The sequence below is a fragment of the Amblyraja radiata genome, chromosome 1, assembly GCF_010909765.2.
Source record: "Amblyraja radiata isolate CabotCenter1 chromosome 1, sAmbRad1.1.pri, whole genome shotgun sequence".
Taxonomy (NCBI): Eukaryota; Metazoa; Chordata; class Chondrichthyes; order Rajiformes; family Rajidae; genus Amblyraja; species Amblyraja radiata.
Window position 1 is genome coordinate 107,459,123 of NC_045956.1, and position 19,287 is coordinate 107,478,409.

At 43.7% G+C, this 19,287-nt stretch overlaps 1 protein-coding gene across 3 annotated transcripts in view; it reads right to left on the reverse strand.

The window, feature by feature from the left end:
• tec (tec protein tyrosine kinase) overlaps window positions 1–19,287 on the reverse strand; it is a 117,327-nt gene that overhangs the window by 53,138 nt on the left and 44,902 nt on the right. For all 3 annotated transcript variants that reach the window (XM_033028224.1, XM_033028216.1, XM_033028206.1), the window contains 2 exons: window positions 5,419–5,500; window positions 392–520 (listed from right to left, as the gene is read on the reverse strand). In XM_033028224.1, the coding sequence (XP_032884115.1) occupies window positions 392–520; window positions 5,419–5,500 (211 nt within the window). The remainder of the gene's footprint in view (window positions 1–391; window positions 521–5,418; window positions 5,501–19,287) is intronic.

Genomic DNA, 19,287 nt, shown 5'->3' on the forward strand with positions numbered 1-19,287 from the left:
GTCTGCTTGCACATCATTCCTTTTGGACTCAGAAACTCAGAAAAAATGGAACAAAAATTGCCATATCACAAGCATAACATGGAATGGCTGATTGCATCCAATTTACAGTGTTAGCTCAGCTTCAACAGGGAATTGCATCTTTTCAATTGTCCAGCAAAATTATATATAAGTATATATAAATTTTCTGAGTGATTTTATTGAATGTCATGAATGTTTAACCCAGTGCCTTTTCACCTAGATCTATTAGATGCACGTAAACAGCAATATAGAGCATGGCTAATAACAGAATATGTAGCATGAATAACACATCCTTTTCCAAGATAGCAATGACATTTTCCTCAATGTCAAATATCACAGCCTTATTGTCAAACACGAGACGCCCAATACTTACTATCACCGAAGAGGTTATATTCCTCACAGCCTGGAGCAAGTTTATCTGCTTGCCTACAACACTGCCATGATCCATCTGCCCAGAACTTCGGATGGTATTTTGGCATTATCAATTCATTGTTTCTTATTTCTATTTAAAAGAAAATCGAAAGGTATTGATTAACCACAAAGAATAATGATTGTTGGACGATAACTTTGGATAATGAAATTACAATAGCTCCTAATGTGACCATAATCAACCCAGATCTAATTTATATGTACTGCAACAGTAGATTGAATATATGTTTTATGTCATTTGAAACTGAAACCTTAAGGTTTTTAATTAAGCTACAAAGCCAAATCAAAAAGGTAGCATGTTTATAAAAACAATTTATAAGGTATAACTTTTCTTTTTTTCCATTGTTTTCTTAAAATATGTATTACTATTTAAACTGTGATGGTTAATAATATTTCATTGCATAGCTGCAGGGGATCGCTAAATCATCTAATTTGACTCAATCACAACATTTAGTTCAATAACCCCTCAGGTATTGCTTTACACAATTATTGACAGTTCCTGTACAGGTCATACACAGCTCAAGGCAAATTAGAACTAAACTTGCCAGAATTTCTTTAGGCTTACGACAGGATGGCAAATAGATTGGGTTCTTGATGGCTTCTGTCTTCATCAAACCCAAGTACATCGGAACTTAGACTCACACGGGCAAACGGGGTGAAAAGATGAAGTATGAGGGTAAGCTGGCCAAGAATATAAAGAAGGATAGTAAAAGCTTCTTTAGGTATGTTAAGAGAAAAAGATTAGTAAAGACAAATGTGGGTCCCTTGAAGGCAGAAACGGGTGAAATTATTATGGGGAACAAGGAAATGGCAGAAGAGTTGAATGGGTACTTTGGTTCCGTCTTCATTAAGGAAGACACAAACAATCTGTCAGATGTACTAGAGGACAGAGGATCTAGGGAGACAGCGAGACTGTAAATAAAATTGCATTAGGTGAGAAATAGTATTTGGTAGACTGATGGGACTGACGGTTGATAAATCCCCAGGGCCTGATAGTCTGCATGCCAAGGTTCTCAAGGAGGTGGCTCTAGAAATTGTGGACGCATTGGTGATCATTTTCCAATGTTTTATAGATTCTGGATCAGTTCCTGTGGATTGGAGGATAGCTAATGTTATCCCACTTTTCAAGAAAGGAGCGAGAGAGAAAACAGGGAATTATAGACCAGTTAGCCTGACTTCGGTGGTGGGGAAGATGCTGGTCAATTATTAAAGAAGTAATAACGGTGCATTTGGATAGCAGTAAAAGGAATGGTCCAAGTCAGCATGGATTTATGAAAGGGAAATCCTGCTTGACTAATCTTGTCAAATTTTTTGAGGATGTGACAAGTAAAATGGATGTCCGGAAGACGCAGGTTCATTTCATTCCACAATGGAAGAAAGATTCTAAAGGGAGTAGGAGGACAGAGGATCTAAGGGGGTAGAGGAACTGAAATAAATTTTCATTAGGCGAGAAATAGTATTGGGTAGGCTAATGGGACTGAAGGATGATAAATCCCCTGGACCTGATGGTCTGCATCCCAGGGTCCTCAGGGAGGTGGCTCTAGAAATAGTGGATGCATTGGTGATAATTTTCCAATGTTCAATAGATTCTGGATCAGTTCCTGTGGATTGGAGGATAGCTAATGTTATCCCACTTTTCAAGAAAGGAGCGAGAGAGAAAACGGGGAATTACAGACCAGTTAGCCTGACTTCAGTGGTGGGAAAGATGCTGGAGTCAATTATTAAAGAGGTAATAATGGGGCATTTGGATAGCAGTAAAAGGATTAGTCCAGGTCAACATGGATTTATGAAAGGGAAATAATGCTTGACTAATCTTCTGGAATTTTTTGAGGATGTGACAAGTAAAATGGATGAAGGGGTGCCAGTGGTTGTAATGTATCTAGACTTTCAGAAAGCCTTTGATAAAGTCCCGCAAGGGAGACTGGTGACTAAAATTAGAGCACATGGTATTGTGGGTAGGGTGTTGACATGGATAGAAAATTGGTTGGCAGACCGGAAACAAAGAGTAGAAGTGAATGGGTCCTTTTCAGAATGGCAGGCAGTGGCGAGTGGAGTGCCGCAAGGCTCGGTGTTGGGGCCGCAACTGTTTACCATATATATTAATGATTTGGAAGAGGGAATTAAGAGCAACACTAGCAAGTTTGCGGATGACACAAAGCTGGGTGACAGTGTGAGCTGCGAAGAGGATGTTAGGAGGTTGCAGGGTGACCTGGACAGGTTGAGTGAGTGGGCAGATGCGTGGCAGATGCAGTATAATATAGATAAATGTGAGGTTTTCCACTTTGGTGGCAAAAACAAGGGGGCAGATTATTATCTCAATGGGGTTAAGTTAGGTAAGGGGGAGGTGCAGCGAGACCTGGGTGTCCTTGTACACCGCTCATTGTAAGTTGGCGTACAGGTACAGCAGGCAGTGAAGAAAGCTAATGGAATGTTGGCCTTCATAACAAGAGGATTTCAGTTTAGGAGTAAAGTGGTTCTTCTGCAGTTGTATAGGGCTCTGGTGAGGCCACATCTGGAGTATTGTGTACAGTTTTGGTCTCCTAATTTGAGGAAGGACATCCTTGTGATTGAGGCAGTGCTCACTAGATTGATTCCTGGGATGGCACGACTGTCATATGAGGAAAGATTGAAAAGCCTAGGCTTGTATTCACTGGAGTTTAGAAGGATGAGGGGATATCTTAAAGAAACATATAAAATTTTAAAAGGACTGGACAAGCTAGATGCAGGAAAAATATTCCCAATGTTGGGCGAGTCCATAACCAGGGGCCACAGTCTTAGAATAAAGGGGAGGTCATTTAAGACTGAGGTGAGAAAAAACTTTTTCACCCAGAGAGTTGTGAATTTATGGAATTCCATGCCACAGAGGGCAGTGGAGGCCAAGTCACTGGATGTATTTAAGAAAGAGTTAGAGCTCTAGGGGCTAGTGGAGTCAGGGGATATGGGGAGAAGGCAGGCATGGGTTATTGATAGGGGACGATCCGCCATGATCACAATGAATGGCGGTGCTGGCTCGAAGGGCCGAATGGCCTCCTCCTGCACCTATTTTCTATGTTTCTATGTAGGAAAGCCAGTGGATGTGGTATATCTGGACTTTCAGAAAGCCTTTGCTAAGGTCCCACACAGGAGATTAGTGGGCAAAATTAGAGCACATGGTAATGGGGGTATGGTATTGACATGGATAAAGAATTGGTTGGCAGATAGGAAACAAAGAGTAGGAATAAACGGGTCCCTGTCAGAATGGCAGGTAGTGGCAAGCGGAGTGCCGCAAGACTCGGTGCTGGGGCCGCAACTACTTACAATATATATATTAATGATTTAGATGATGGGATTAAAAGTAACACAAGCAAATTTGCAGATGACACAAAGCGGGGTGGCAGTATGAACTGCGAAGAGTTTGCTCGGAGGTTGCAGGGTGACTTGGACAGGTTGAGTGAGTGGGCAGATGCATGTCAGATGCAGTATAAAGTAGATACATGTGAGGTTATCCACTTTGTGGCAAGAACAAGGGGGCAGATTGTTATCTCAATGGTGTCAGATTAGGAAAAAGGGAAATGCAATGAGACCTGGGTGTTCATGTGCACCAGTCACTGAAAGTAAACATGCAGGTATAGCAGGCAGTGAAGATAGCTAGTGACATGTTGGCTTTCAAAAGAAGAGGATTTGAGTATCGGAGTAAGGAGGTCTTTCTGCAGTTGTACAGGCCCCTGGTGAGACCACATCTGGAGTAATTTTACACAGTAATTTTATTTACCTAACTTTGAGCATTATAAAACTCTTATCAGGATAGGTACAACTACTGGGTTCAACAGCAGCCATCAAAGCAACTAATGACTACATATCAAACAGAAGCGACACACTTGCACTTACACTTGCAGCCATTCAGAATTAATTAGTTTATTCAACAGGAAGCAGGAATAGGAGCCTGATAATTGCAATGTCCAGGTTCAGGAGCAGCCACTTCCCTGGAACCATCAGGCTATAACACTGCAACCTCCAAATTAAGCTCCGAACTACATAGACTTGGGGCATTATTTTTGTCTTTGCACTATTATTGTTTGTTTTTTTGTATAGTCTTACAACATGCAAACAGGCTCTTCGGCCCAACTTTCCCATGCCGACCAGCATATCCCATCAGCACTTATCCCACTTGCCTGCGTTTGGCGTATATCCTTCTAAACCTATCTGATCCATGTATCTGTACAAAAGCTTTTTTTTTAAGTTGGGTTAATACCTGCCTCAACAACCTCCTCTGGCAGTTTGTTCCATAGACCTGCTACCCTTTGTGTTAAAAGGTTTCCCCTCAAGGTCCTATTAAATCTTCTCCCCCCCCCCCCCTCCCCCTCACTTTAAACCTATTTCCTCTAGTTCTTGATTCCCCCTACTCTAGACAAAAGACTGTGCATTTACCCTACCTATTCCTCCCATTTTGTACACCTCTATATGATCACCCCTTATCCTCTTGCGCTCCAAGGAATAAAGTCCTAGCCTGTTCAACCACTTCTATAGCTCAGGCCCTCGAGTCCTAACAACATCTTCGGAAATCTCTCTGCATACTTTCCTACTTAACACCATCTTTCCTATAGCAGGGTGACCACGACTCTAAATGTGGCCTCACCAATGTCTTGTACAACTGCACCATGACCTCCCAATGTCTATACTCAATGCTCTGACTGATGAAGGCTAGTGAGCCAAAAGCCTTCTTGACCACCCTATTTACCCGTGATGCCACTTTCAAGGAACCATGAATCTGCCCTCCTGGATCTATTCTCTACAGCCACCCACTGGAGTTCTGCCATTCAGTGTAGATAATGCCTGGGATATATGACAATAAAACACTCTTGACAATTGAATTTTATTTAAGATTTGAATTTGAGCAGTGCATTATTATTTCCTCTCAATTATATAAAGTTTCCAACATTCGCTTCAATTTGAAAGAAACTATTGGCTGAATTAGCAAAAGACAAACATTACCTTCTTTGAGCTTTTTCACCCACTGGCTCCTGCTATCAGCATTTGGAGCAAAAACATACAGGGTATTAGAGTCATATATAACCTGAAACCAAAACACAGAATTTAAAATTACCATAATGCATAAGGATTTGAACCCAATAAAGAGGAAAAAAGACACACCAAGTTGATGCCCAACATTTGTGCAAAACGATGCAGGAACTGGTTCATTGTACATAGTTCTCTAGATGCACTAATACCCTGATGAAAAATCACACATTGTTATTCGACATTAAATGTTTTTGTATTTATGCCATTTTTTTCTGCATTGTTAGTTGATGTCACAGAACTCTGATGTTAGTAGATACTTTTGGATTCTGATTCTACTCCCATACTGATGAATAGTATGACCAAGTCCATACTTATCATTTAAGGACTTTAGAAAGAATAATTTAATAACAATGAAATGCAATAATTCCAGACCTTTAAAACCAAAAATGTATGTCAGAAAGCAAAAATAAACATCAGAAAAAAGTTAAGGAAAAATAGCAGGTTTTATTAAAATAGCACTATGAAGTATATCAGTAGCCACACCTGCAGTAAGAACACATATATAGTGCCCTCCATAATGTTTAGGACAAAAACCATCATTTATATATTTGCCTCAATAGACAATAGGTGCAGGAGCAGGCCATTTGGCCCTTCGAGCCAGCTGCTCATCCCCAATCAGTACCCCGTTCCTGCCTTCTCCCCATATCTTCTGACTCCGCTATTTTTAAGAGCCCTATCTAGCTCCCTCTTGAAAGCATCCAGTGAACCTGCTAATTCAGCCCTGAGGCAAAGAATTCCACAGACTCACAACTCTCTGTGAGAAAAAGTGTTTCCTCGTCTCCGTTCTAAATGGCTTGCTCCTTGTTCTTAAACTGTGGCCCCTGGTTGTGGACTCCCCCAACATCGGGAACATGTTTCCTGCCTCTAGCGTGTCCAAGCCCTTAACAATCTTATATGTTTCAATGAGATACCCTCTCATCCTTCTAAACTCCAGAGTGTACAAGCCCAGCTGCTCCATTCTCTCAGCATATGACAGTCCCGCCATCCCGGGAATTAACCATGTAAACCTACGCTGCACTCCCTCAATAGCAAGAATGTCCTTCCTCAAATTAGGGGACCAAAACTGCACACAATACTCCAGGTGTGGTCTCACTAGGGCTCTGTACAACTGCAGAAGAACCTCTTTGCTCCTATATTCGATTCCTCTTGTTATAAAGGCCAACATGCCATTCACTTTCTTCACTGCCTGCTGTACCTGCATGCTTACTTTCATAGACTGATGTTCATAGAGCCTCTGTACTCCAAAAGTTTTTTTTTTAATGCCACTAACATATCTGCCTCAACCAACCTAGTAGCACGTTCCAGACACTCACCACTATGTAAAATTGCCCTGGACATCTCCTTTAAACTTTGCCCCTCTGACCTTAAAGCAATGCCCTCTAGTATTTAATGTTTCCATTCATGGAAAAAGATTCTGACCGCCTACCCTATCTACACTTCTCATAATTTATAGACAACTAGACCAAGTGCAGACCCGTTGGGTCTGTTCCCCCAACGTGCGGTTGTGGGCGGGGAGGCAACATGCAGCATCACGCACACTAACTATCCCCCCCCCCTCCCCGCACTCACGCTAATTACCCCCTTGATATTATATTAATATTATTAATTTGCTCCTTTTACCCCATAAACACCCTATCCACTGACGCATAGCCCCCAACTTGCAGTCACACCTAGAGAGGGGGGGGGGGGGCTAGAGAGTGAGGGCAGAGAGAGAAGGGGCAGAGACAGAGAGAGAGACAGAGACACAGAGAAAGGGGCAAGAGGGAGAGGGGGGTGGAGAGGAGAAGAGGGAGGGTGGGTGAGGGGGGAAAGGTGGGGGAGGAGGGGAGGAGAGAGGGTGAGAGTGAGGGGGAGAGAGAGGGGGAGCTGAGAGGGGGGTGAGGGGGAGAGGGGGGGAGGGTGGAGGGAAGAGGGTAGGGGGTGTGGAGGGGAGGGGGTTTAGGGGAGGGAGGCAGGGTGGGGGAGGGGATGGAGGGGAGGAGGGGAGAGAGAGAGAGGGGGGAGGAGAGAGGGGGGGGGAGAGGAGAGGGGGGGAGAGGAGAGGAGGGGGGGAGAGGAGAGGAGGGGGGGGGAGAGGAGAGGAGAGGGGGGGAGAGGAGAGGGGGGGAGAGGAGAGGAGAGGGGGGGAGAGGAGAGGAAGAGGGGGGAGGGGAGAGAGGAGAAGAGGGGGAGAGGAGAGGAGGGGGAGAGGAGAGGAGGGGGAGAGGAGAGGAGAGGGGGGGAGAGGAGAGTGGGGGGGAGAGGAGAGGGGGGGAGAGGAGGGGGGGGAGAGAAGAGGGGGGAGAGGAGAGGGGGGGAGAGGAGAGGGGGAGAGGAGAGGGGGAGAGGAGAGGGGGAGAGGGGGAGAGGAGAGGGGGAGAGGGGGGGGAGAGGGGGGGAGGGGGGGGAGAGGGGGGGGAGAGGAGAGGAGGGGAGAGGAGGGGAGAGGGGAGGAGGGGGGGGGAGAGGGGAGCGGAGGGGAGAGCAAGAGAGGGGGGGAGAGGAGAGGAGAGGGGGGAGAGGAGAGGAGAGGGGGGAGAGGAGGGGGTGGAGAGGAGAGGGGGGGGCAGCAGAGAGAATGGGGAATTTTGTAAAAACATTAATATCTCTGTCATTTTTCATCAGAAATCGCAGCACAGATGGCCAAAACCGGTCAAGAACAGACTTTTAGTAATATAGATATTGTCTAGTGTCTATTTACATCTATCAGGTCTCCCTGGAACTTTGGCGTTCTAGAGAAAACAATCCAACCTCTCCCTGAATGGGATGAGTTTTAAGTCAAAGCTTTGAGTTAATATTTAATTTTTGATTTGCCACATGACAGATTATCGACTGAATTCCACAACTATATGGCAATGTTTGAGTTTCAGTCTCTGGATTGTTAGTCCATGCCTCTGGATTACTAGTGAAGTCATTTAACCACTGCAACTTCACTGTAGTAGAAATGGTGCACAATTATTTATTTTAAAATGTTAATGTTGACCCAAAATACAAAAATAAAGCTTTGAGGCTTCTTCTAAGGACTGGAGTCCTCATCTCAGCTTTTGGAGCATTATCCAGGGACTATACTGGCTTTGCAAGGATACCGATTGACCAAAATAATACAGGGACTAAAAAGATTAAATTATGAAAACCAGCTGCAAAAACATGGTTTGCATTCCTGGAGTTTAGAAGGTTAAAGGTTTATCTGAGTGAGGTATATAAACAACATGGGTTATTCTATGCTATCTACCTCACCAAAATTAATCCAAACAATAAATATAAAAATTGTCATGGATCCAACATTACACTTTGGCCCCTCGTCCGTCTACTCAAGGACTGGAAGGAAAGTAGGCCTAACATTGTGGAGTGGCACGGCCTTTCCTGGAGACCGACCCGGCGCATTAACGCAGGCGCGGCACAGATTGACCATTGTGGAGCTGCAATCCCCTTGCCGGGGATCAACTGTGGAGAGCTCCAACCACAGCCTGTGGACTTTAACATCTTGAGCCCGGTTTAAACATCGCGTTCCCTGGTTAGACACTGAAACGGGGCTCCAAGCCATGCTGAGTTTCAACCATAATAATAATAATAATAATAATGGATGGGATTTATATAGCGCCTTTCTAATACTCAAGGCGCTTTACATCGCATTATTCATTCACTCCTCAGTCACACTCGGTGGTGGTAAGCTACATCTGTAGCCACAGCTGCCCTGGGGCAGACTGACGGAAGCGTGGCTGCCAATCTGCGCCTACGGCCCTTCCGACCACCACCAATCACTCACACACATTCACACACAGGCAAAGGTGGGTGAAGTGTCTTGCCCAAGGACACAACGACGAGGGAGTTCCATCACCCCGACGCGAGGGCCTCAGATCGCCGGCTGCGGGAGCTTTGATGGCCCCGACCGTGGATGGTTCGAAAGCCCCGACCGCGGAGAAGTGACTGGACTATATTGCCTTCGATCACAGTGAGGAATGTGGGGACCTGTGTGGTGGATGTTTATTCAGATTCAGATTCAGATTCAGATTCAATTTTAATTGTCATTGTCAGTGTACAGTACAGAGACAACGAAATGCATTTAGCAGCTCCCTGTCTTATGTTCAATTTTAATTTTTGTGGTTGTGTTTCTTACTACTTTTCACTTGGTGTGGCTGTATGGTAATTCAAATTTCACTGAGCCTTATGGTACATGTGAAAATAAACCCATCTTGAATTTTGGAAGGAAAGTATGTGGCGAATGCTGGAACTCCCCCCTTTTGGCAAGAAGCAGTGGCGAGAACATGATTGCATTGAGGAGGGTGCAGAGGAGATTCACCAAGATGCTGCAAGGAATGATACATTTCAGTTTTAAGAGAGTAGGATAGGCTGTTTGTTTTTCTCAGAGCAGGAGGCTGAAGGAGACCTGAAAGAGTTATGAAGGTAGACAAAAATGCTGGAGAAACTCAGCGGATGAGGCAGCATCTATGGAGCAAAGGAATAGGTGACGTTTCGGGTCGAGACCATTCTTCAGACTCAAACTTATGAGGTGCTCAGAGGGGATAGATGTCAGGAATGTGACCACCGAGCGGAGTTACCCAAGTTTAATGGGCAAAGGTTTAGCATCAGGGGTTAGAGGTTTAAAGGAGATCCGAGGAAGAATATTTGCACACAAAGGATGATTAAATCCCACTGCCAGTGAGGGTGCTGGCAGCAGGTACTCTCACAACATTTACAAAAGTATCTAGAACAGCAAAAGGACACAAAGTGCAGGAGACACTCAGGTTGAGAGTGTTCTTCAGATCTCCAGGGATGTTGCCTGACCTGCTGAGTTACTCCAGCACTTTCAGTCCTTTTCTATATTAATCAGCATCTGCAGTTATTTGTTTCTATATCTGGATCAGCACTTGAATCATCAACACAGAGGCCACACCCAAGTGATGGTAAACGGGGTTAGCTTAGATAGACACTTGATGGTTGATATGGACAATGTCCCTTATGACCCAAGGAGTTCCAGTCTTCTGCCAATTTGCCTACATGACAGGCACATCATAGTGTTCCTGGATGTCTCTGGAAATGTTACCCCTATTTAGCACGACATGAACCGTCCAGGTATTCTCCCAAGAAACTGAAGCAAGAAATCACGTAACTGCCTTCTGTTTCCTTCCTTATTGCAACACATTCTTTCAATCATTAGGATATGGATATCAATAAGAAAATAAATAATTATGGTCATTACTTCATAAGTGATAGAAGCAGAATTAGGCCAATCGGCACATTTAGTCTACTCCACCATTCAATCATGGCTGATCTATCTCTCCCTCCTAAATTGCATACAGTTTTGGTCTCCTAATCTGAGGAAAGACATTCTTGCCATAGAGGGAGTACAGAGAAGGTTCACCAGACTGATTCCTGGGATGTCAGGACTTTCATATGAAGAAAGACTGGATAGACTTGGCTTGTGCTCGCTAGAATTTAGAAGATTGAGGGGCGAACTTATAGAAACTTACAAAATTCTTAAGGGGTTGGACAGGCTAGATGCAGGAAGATTGTTCCCGATGTTGGGGAAGTCCAGAACATGGGGTCACAGTTTAAGGATAAGGGGGAAATCTTTTAGGACCGAGATGAGAAAAACACTTTTCACACAGAGAGTGGTGAATCTCTGGAATTCTCAGCCACAGAAGGTAGTTGAGGCCAGTTCATTGGCTATATTTAAGAGGGAGTTAGATGTGGCCCTTGTGCCTAAAGGGATCAGGGGGTATGGAGAGAAGGCAGGTACGGGATACTGAGTTGGATGATCAGCCATGATCATATTGAATGGCAGTGTAGGCTCGAAGGGCCGAATGACCTACTCCTGCACCTATTTTCTATGTTAACCCCATTCAGGTTCTATGTTAGATCAAAAGCAACAACAACAAAATCACATGATACGTAACCAGTTCAAAATAAATTCTGACACCAAGGATGCCACATACCATAGGTAAACCGCAGATCATATCTTATTGGAAGTTTAAAATACATAAGCACCGTGCAGTAAGTCGTGGAGCTTCCTCAAAAAAAACAGTCACCTACCACATGCTATGCAGATTGCGAAGAGAGGGAAAAAAATTTGCAGAGCTCAATGTTCAAATTGGAAATCTTTTACAGCAATTTACAGTTCACATTTTAAAATATAGTGAAACTGGATTGTTGTCAAATAGAGAGAGAGGCTACATTAATTATTGATTCAAATCTTCCATGGGATAAAAAGGGGAAGAATTAATAATCATTTAAAACATGCTACTTTTAAAGCTTTCTGCCAGCATATGGAACTAGCTAATTATTATAAAAAGCAAGTTATCAGTCATAGCAGAGGATGTAAATTTTTAGAGAGGGGCACAGGCAATTGGAGATTTCAAAAACCATTTCGTAGAACTTTTCATAGGTGTCTTTTTACTTCATATTATTCTTATGCAATGAATTCCAACTACAATTTTTTACCTTAAAGATACTAATTTGGTTATTTCAGATGGCAGTAGCCATCGCAACAATATGACCAGACACCATTTTCAGGCCACTTCTGTCAAAGCAGAAACAACGTCTTATCACCTCATTGTGTTGACCTTTAGACAGAGAAGCTGGTGAGTAGCAATCTGATTAGCTGTCATTTTTTTTTTTAAAGCCTTCTACTCTGAACTTTGGTACGGCCTCTCTGGCTCGGCAAGACCTTAATTTACACCTTTCAGAGGCTCCATGATGATTAGAGAATATTGAGAACCAGAACTCGGCACAGATAGCAGAGTGGCTCTCATCAGTAGTCGGTGGGGGCACTGCCAGACGGCTGCCCTGCCAGCAGCATGTTTGTTATTTCTACTTTTTTGTTTTTTTTAGTGTGTCCAAATGTTTGTTTTAGTGTCTCTTGGTGTGTCTTGTGTGGGGGGTGGTGAGGGGCGGTTAAGGGAGGAACCACTTTCAATTGTCTCCTCCATGGAGAGGCGACTTTTTCCATGTCGCCTCCCTCGCGGCCTAACAGCATGGATTGGAGCGGCCTTTCCAGGAGTCGGGCCTGGAATTTCAGCAGCGGGCGCAGCGTGGACTTTTCATCGCGGAGCGGGCGAGCCCTTGCCGAGGTCGCCAGAAGGGAGTGCTCCGATCGCTGGCCCGCGGACTGTTACATCCTGAAGCCGCGGTCTGCGGAGCTTCTAGCTGCGGGCGCAACGTCCCGAGCCTGGAATCGCTCGTCGGGGATCCCCAGAGAAGAGCTCCAACCGCCGGCACGTGGCCTATAACATCCAGAAGTCTGCGGGGCTTCTAGCCGCGGGCGCTGCGTGGACTTACCATCCGGAGCCTGTGTTCCCTCGCCGGGGATCCCCAGAGAAGAGCTCCGACCGCCGGCGCGCAGCCTATAACATCATGAAGCCGCGGTCTGCGGGGCTTCTAGCCGCGGGCGTGGCATGGACTTACCATCCGGACAGAGCCTGGGTTCCCTCGCTGGGGACAGCCAGGGAAGAGCTCCGACCGCCAACTTGTGGCCTATAACATCCTGAAGCCGCGGTCTCCGGTAGGAAAGAGGCAATTCGGGACCTCCAAGTGTGTTCGACCATCCCGACGAGAGGGCCTGTACATCCGGCCGTAGCGGTGACTGCGGAGGTTTATGGCCCCGACCACGGGTGAACAATGGTGGAGGACTGACTGTACTTTGTGCCTTCCACCACAGTGAAGAATGCTGTGGTTGATGTTTGTGCTAAATCTTATTGTGTATTGTGTATTCTTTTTTGTTTTATTGTACTGCTGCTGGCAAATTCATTTAACTGCACTTATATGCGTATGTGACGAATAAAACTGATTGATTATGATAGTTCATATGACTTTTCCAAACAAGATCACCTCAGCTTCTTGTTAGATTCAAGATACACATCACCCTCGATGTGGGAAAAAAATGTCCCTCTAGTCCCTTTTAAATCTTTCCCCTCACCTTAAATAACATTCCCTATCCGGGGGAGAAATCTGTGGCTACTGATCCTACATATTCACCGCATGATTTTATACACCTCTTTAAGATTACCCCTCGGCCCCCTGCGAGATATAAGGTCCTAGTTTGCCCAATCTTGCCCTATAGCTCAGTCCCAGCAACATCCTCGCAAATCTTCCCTGTCAGACTGAAGAAGGGTCCTGAGCCAAAACATCACCTATCCATGTTTTCCAAAGATGCTGCCTCACCTGCGGATTACTCCAGTACTTTATATCTTATTTTGTAAATCAATATCTGCAGTTCATTGTTTCTGCATTCTCTGCACTCTTTCCAGTTTAATGGTATTTTTCTAGTTTAATAGCAATAGTTATTGCAACTCCACGTCACCAATGCTTAGCAATGTTTCTGAAAATCCTGCAGGAACAGTATTGAAAAAGAAGGAATCATGCAAGAGATCAAATTATTAGATAAAAGTTCATTTAAAAATCAACTGAACTTGCTTCAATATTATTCCAGACATTTTACTGAATAGATTTAAGGTTTTTTCTAGTTTAGTTTTGTAAATTATAACTATCTCAATATTTTTAGTTGTTTGTTCATTTTTTAAATACTTTCATAATATTTGTGGTGTCAAACATATTAAAAGACTTTGATAGCTAGCTCAGTCCAAGTTTATTTTCAGCTGTTTCATGGGTGGGGCTTCTTCTGCTCCCCTCACTTGATGCCATTTACAAACACAAGGCTGTGATGATTCACAGGGTCACGTCATTACGATTGGGCTATGACTTGGCAGGAATGTGACAACCGGAGAGAGGCACCCACACAAGTTAATGGTGAGTGCAAGTTGTTTGTTACGGGCAGCAAAATCTCAGCCAATATTTCTCAAAGATAGATTTAATACAAGTGTCACAGTAGCAGTGGAACTTCAAAAAGAACTCAACACAAATGCCACACCAAACCTATAAGGCAATAGCTTTCGTTCATACGAGCATAAAATAACATCTCTTGATATTTTGTAATAGCACAAACTACACGCTAATAAAATGTTATCTGATAGGTTTCAAAGAGATCATGAAAAGTCCACTTAAATCAATCAATCAATCAATCAATCAACCTTTATTGTCATCTTGCAAGCAACAGTTGTACAGTGCAAAATGAAAAGACGTTTCCCAGGGAATAGCGGAGCATCGCACATGAAATTTAAAACATTTCACACATAATAACACTAAAAACAATCCAGTCCCTGATGGAACAGTATAAATAGTTAAAAGCAGGTAAAACAACAACGTTAAAATACAGTAAAACCAATCATAAAAATGTCCGGGGCAGCTGATTTGAGTGGCCAGTGCCAGTTATTAAAGTGGCCAGTGCCAGTTATTAAAGTGTCCGTGCCAAGCCTCAGAATCAGGTGACTGTGAGTACAGAGTGACTGTTTAGCAGCCTCACAGCCTGTGGCAGGAAGCTGTTTAGCAGTCTTGTAGTCCGGGCTTTGATGCTGCGATATCTCTTGCCTGATGGCAGGAGATCCAGGTGTATGTGGAGGGGGTGCAGTTTGTCCTTAGCAATTCTCTGAGCTTTTTTCAGACAGCGGCTCTGGAACAGTTCTTGTACCGAGGGTAGGGAGACTGATATGATGATAGAAGAGAATTGGAGAGTAATTCCAGAGCTGAATCAGGATATGTAAGGCAAAGAGTGAAGAGAATAAAGAGCTCAAATAATAGGAGCAGAAGGTGGAACAAGCTGTCATGTAAGTGAAATAGGAAATCAGGTTATGGAAGCATTTAAAAATGCAAGACATGCAGAGACAAGAATCTGGTCAGGACGTGAGCAATGGGCAAGTCTGAATACAGTAGATGATTCAGTCAGCAGAGTTTCATTTGGCTGATATACAAAAAGGACGGGTTGCACTTGAACCCGAGGGGGACCAATATCCTGGCGGGGAGATTTGCAAAGGCTACTGGGGAGACTTTAAACTAGAACGGTTGGGGGGAGGGACTCAAATACAGAAAGCTAGTAGGCAGTGTGTGAGGCAGGAGGCAGAGAAGGGAAGCACCCAGACCCAACATGTAGAGGAGAAAGAAGAAAAAGATAATAAACAGAAAATAAGAGGTGGTGGGTTTTTTAAATGTGTGAGCAGAGAGACAGAGGGGTGTAAAATGAGGGTAGAAGCAATAGGTAGCAAGGTGAAAAGTAAAAGTGGCAGGCAGACAAATCCTGGGCAAAAATCAAAAAGGGCCACTTTTCAACATAATTGTATAAGGGGTAAGAGTGTTGTAAAACCAAGCCTGAAGGCTTTGTGTCTCAATGCAAGGAGCATTCGTAATAAGGTGGATGAGTTGAATGTGCAGATAGTTATTAATGACTATGATATAGTTGGGATCACGGAGACATGGCTCCAGGGTGACCAAGGCTGGGAGCTGAACATCCAGGGATATTCAATATTCAAGAGGGATAGACAGAAAGGAAAAGGAGGTGGGGTAACGTTGCTGGTTAGATAGGAGATTAACGCAATAGAAAGGAAGGACATTAGCTTGGAGGATGTGGAATCGATATGGGTAGAGCGGCGAAACACTAAGGGGCAGAAAACGCTAGTGGGAGTTGTGTACAGGCCACCTAACAGTAGTAGTGGAGTTGGGGATGGCATCAAACAGGAAATTAAAAATGCGTGCAACAAAGGTAAAACAGTTATAATGGGTGACTTCAATCTACATATAGATTGGGTTAATCAAATTGGCAGGGGTGCTGAGGAAGAGGATTTCTTGGAATGTATGCGGGATAGTTTTCTAAACCAACATGTAGAGGAACCAACGAGAGAGCAGGCTATTCTAGACTGGGTATTGAGTAATGAAGAAGGGTTAGTTAGCAGTCTTGTTGTGTGTGGCCCCTTGGGCAAGAGTAACCATAATATGGTTGAGTTCTTCATTAGGATGGAGAGTGACATAATTAATTCAGAAACAAGGGTTCTGAACTTAAAGAAAGGTAACTTTGAGGGTATGAGACGGGAATTGGCCAAGATAGACTGACAATTGATTCTTAAAGGGTTGACGGTTGATATGCAATGGAAGGCATTTAAAGACTGCATGGATGAACTACCACAATTGTTCATCCCAGTTTGGCAAAATAATAAATCAGGGAAGGTAGTGCATCCGTGGATAACAAGGGAAATCAGGGGTAGTATCAAAACAAAAGATGAAGCATACAAATTAGCCAGAAAAAGCAGCCTACCAGAGGACTGGGAGAAATTCAGTCCAGCAGGAGGACATAGGGCTTAATTAGGAAAGGGAAAATAGATTATGAAAGAAAACTGGCAGGGAACATAAAAACTGACTGCAAAAGTTTTTATAGATATGTGAAGAGAAAAAGATTAGTTAAAACAAATGTAGGTCCCTTGCAGTCAGAAACAGGTGAATTGATCATGGGGTACAAGGACATGGCAGACCAATTGAATAACTACTTTGGTTCTATCTTCACTAAGGAAGACATAAATAATCTGCCGGAAATAGCAGGGGACCGGGGGTAAAATGAAATGGAGGAACTGAGTGAAATCCAGGTTAGCCGGGAAGTGGTGTTAGGTAAATTGAATGGATTAAAGGCCGATAAATCCCCAGGTCCAGATAGGCTGCATCCCAGAGTACTTAAGGAAGTAGCTCCAGAAATAGTGGATGCATGAGTGATAATTTTTCAAAACTCTTTAGATTCTGGAGTAGTTCCTGAGGATTGGAGGATAGCTAATGTAACCCTACTTTTTAAAAAGGAAGGGAGAGAGAAAATGGGGAATTACAGACCAGTTAGTCTAACATCGGTAGTGGGGAAACTGCTAGAGTCAGTTATTAAAGATGTGATAGCAGCACATTTGGAAAGTGGTGAAATCATTGGAAAAAGTCAGCATGGATTTATGAAAGGTAAATCATGTCTGATGAATCTTATAGAATTTTTCGAGGATGTAACTAGTAGAGTGGATAAGAGAGAACCAGTGGATGTGTTATATCTGGACTTTCAGAAGGCTTTCGACAAGGTCCCACATAAGAGATTAGTATACAAACTTAAGGCACACGGTATTGGGTGGTTCAGTATTGATGTGGATAGAGAACTGGCTGGAAGACAGGAAGCAAAGAGTAGGAGTAAACGGGTCCTTTTCAGAATGGCAGGCAGTGACTAGTGGGGTACCGCAAGGCTCAGTGCTGGAACCCCAGCTATTTACAATATATATTAATGATTTGGACAAGGGAATTGAATGCAACATCTCCAAGTTCGCGGACGACACAAAGCTGAGGGGCAGTGTTAGCTGTGAGGAGGATGCTAGGAGGCTGCAAGGTGACTTGGATAGGTTGGGTGAGTGGGCAAATGCATGGAAGATGCAGTATAATGAATATAAATGTGAGGTAATCCACTTTGGTGGCAAAAACAGGAAAGTAGACTATTATATGAATAGTGGCCGATTAGGAAAAGGGGAGATGCAACAATACCTGGGTGTCATGGTGCACCAGTCATTGAAAGTAGGCAGGTACACAAAAATGCTGGAGAAACTCAGCGGGTGCAGCAGCATCTATGGAGAGAAGGAAATAGGTAACGTTTCGGGCTGAAACCCTTCTTCTGACTGAAGGTAGGCATGCAGGTGCAGCAGGCAGTGAAGAAAGCGAATGGTATGTTAGCATTCATTGCAAAAGGATTTGAGTATAGGAGCAGGGAGGTTCTACTGCAGTTGTACAGGGTCTTGGTGAGACCACATCTTGAGTATTGCGTACAGTTTTGGTCCCCTAATCTGAGGAAAGACATTCTTGCCATAGAGGGATTCCAGAGAAGGTTCACCAGACCGATTCCTGGGATGTCAGGACTTTCATATGAAGAAAGACTGGATAGACTCGGCTTGTACTCGCTAGAATTTAGAAGATTGAGGTGGGATCTTATAGAAACTTACAAAATTCTTAAGGGGTTGGACAGGCTAGATGCAGGAAGATTGTTCCTGATGTTGGGGAAGTCCAGAACAAGGGGTCACAGTTTAAGGATAAGGGAGAAGTCTTTTAGGACCGAGATGAGAAAAACATTTTTCACACAGAGAATGGTGAATCTCTGGAATTCTCTGCCACAGTAGGTAGTTGAGGCCAGTTCATTGGCTATATTTAAGAGGGAGTTAGATGTGGCCCTTGTGGCTAAAGGGATCAGGGGGTATGGAGAAGGCAGTTACAGGATACCGAGTTGGATGATCAGCCATGATCATATTGAATGGCGGTGCAGGCTCGAAGGGCCAAATGGCCTACTTCTGCACTTATTTTCTATGTTTGGGAGATGGGGTGTAAATTACAATTGGCTTGAGAGGCAACCATTGTTCTATCCTTTCCTCAATATCCACCATGATCAGCATAATTTTTACACAATTTTTACCCTCATCCTGTCAACCAGTTACATTTTTTTTTAAAGATGCATCTTTGCGCAAACAATTAGTTTCAAGCTAATTCCAATCCCCTCAAATTTAAACACAATAGCTTTGTCAGTAATGTTTTTGTTGCTTTTGATGTTTTTGATCCCATCCCTAAACTTTTCTTCCACTGTAACACCAGTCACCTGGCCAGGCTCATTTCCCAACACATGGTCTACTATGTTTCTTTCTCAAGTTGGACTATCCACTTACTGTTTCAAGAAATCGCCACTTTATTGAATATTTCCTGGTAGTCAATACAATAGAGTCAAGTCAAAAGTCAAGTGTTTTATTGTCATATGTCCCAGAAAGCAGAATGAAATTCTTAAGGCCCTGTCCTACTTCAATGAGTTACTCACAAACTCTCCCGAGTTTTCCCCTTGATTCGAACTCGGAGAATTACGGTAATAGCCATTCGTCGGTACTCGGGGCTATTTTTTAACTCGTGGACATTTTTCAACATGCTGAAAAAACA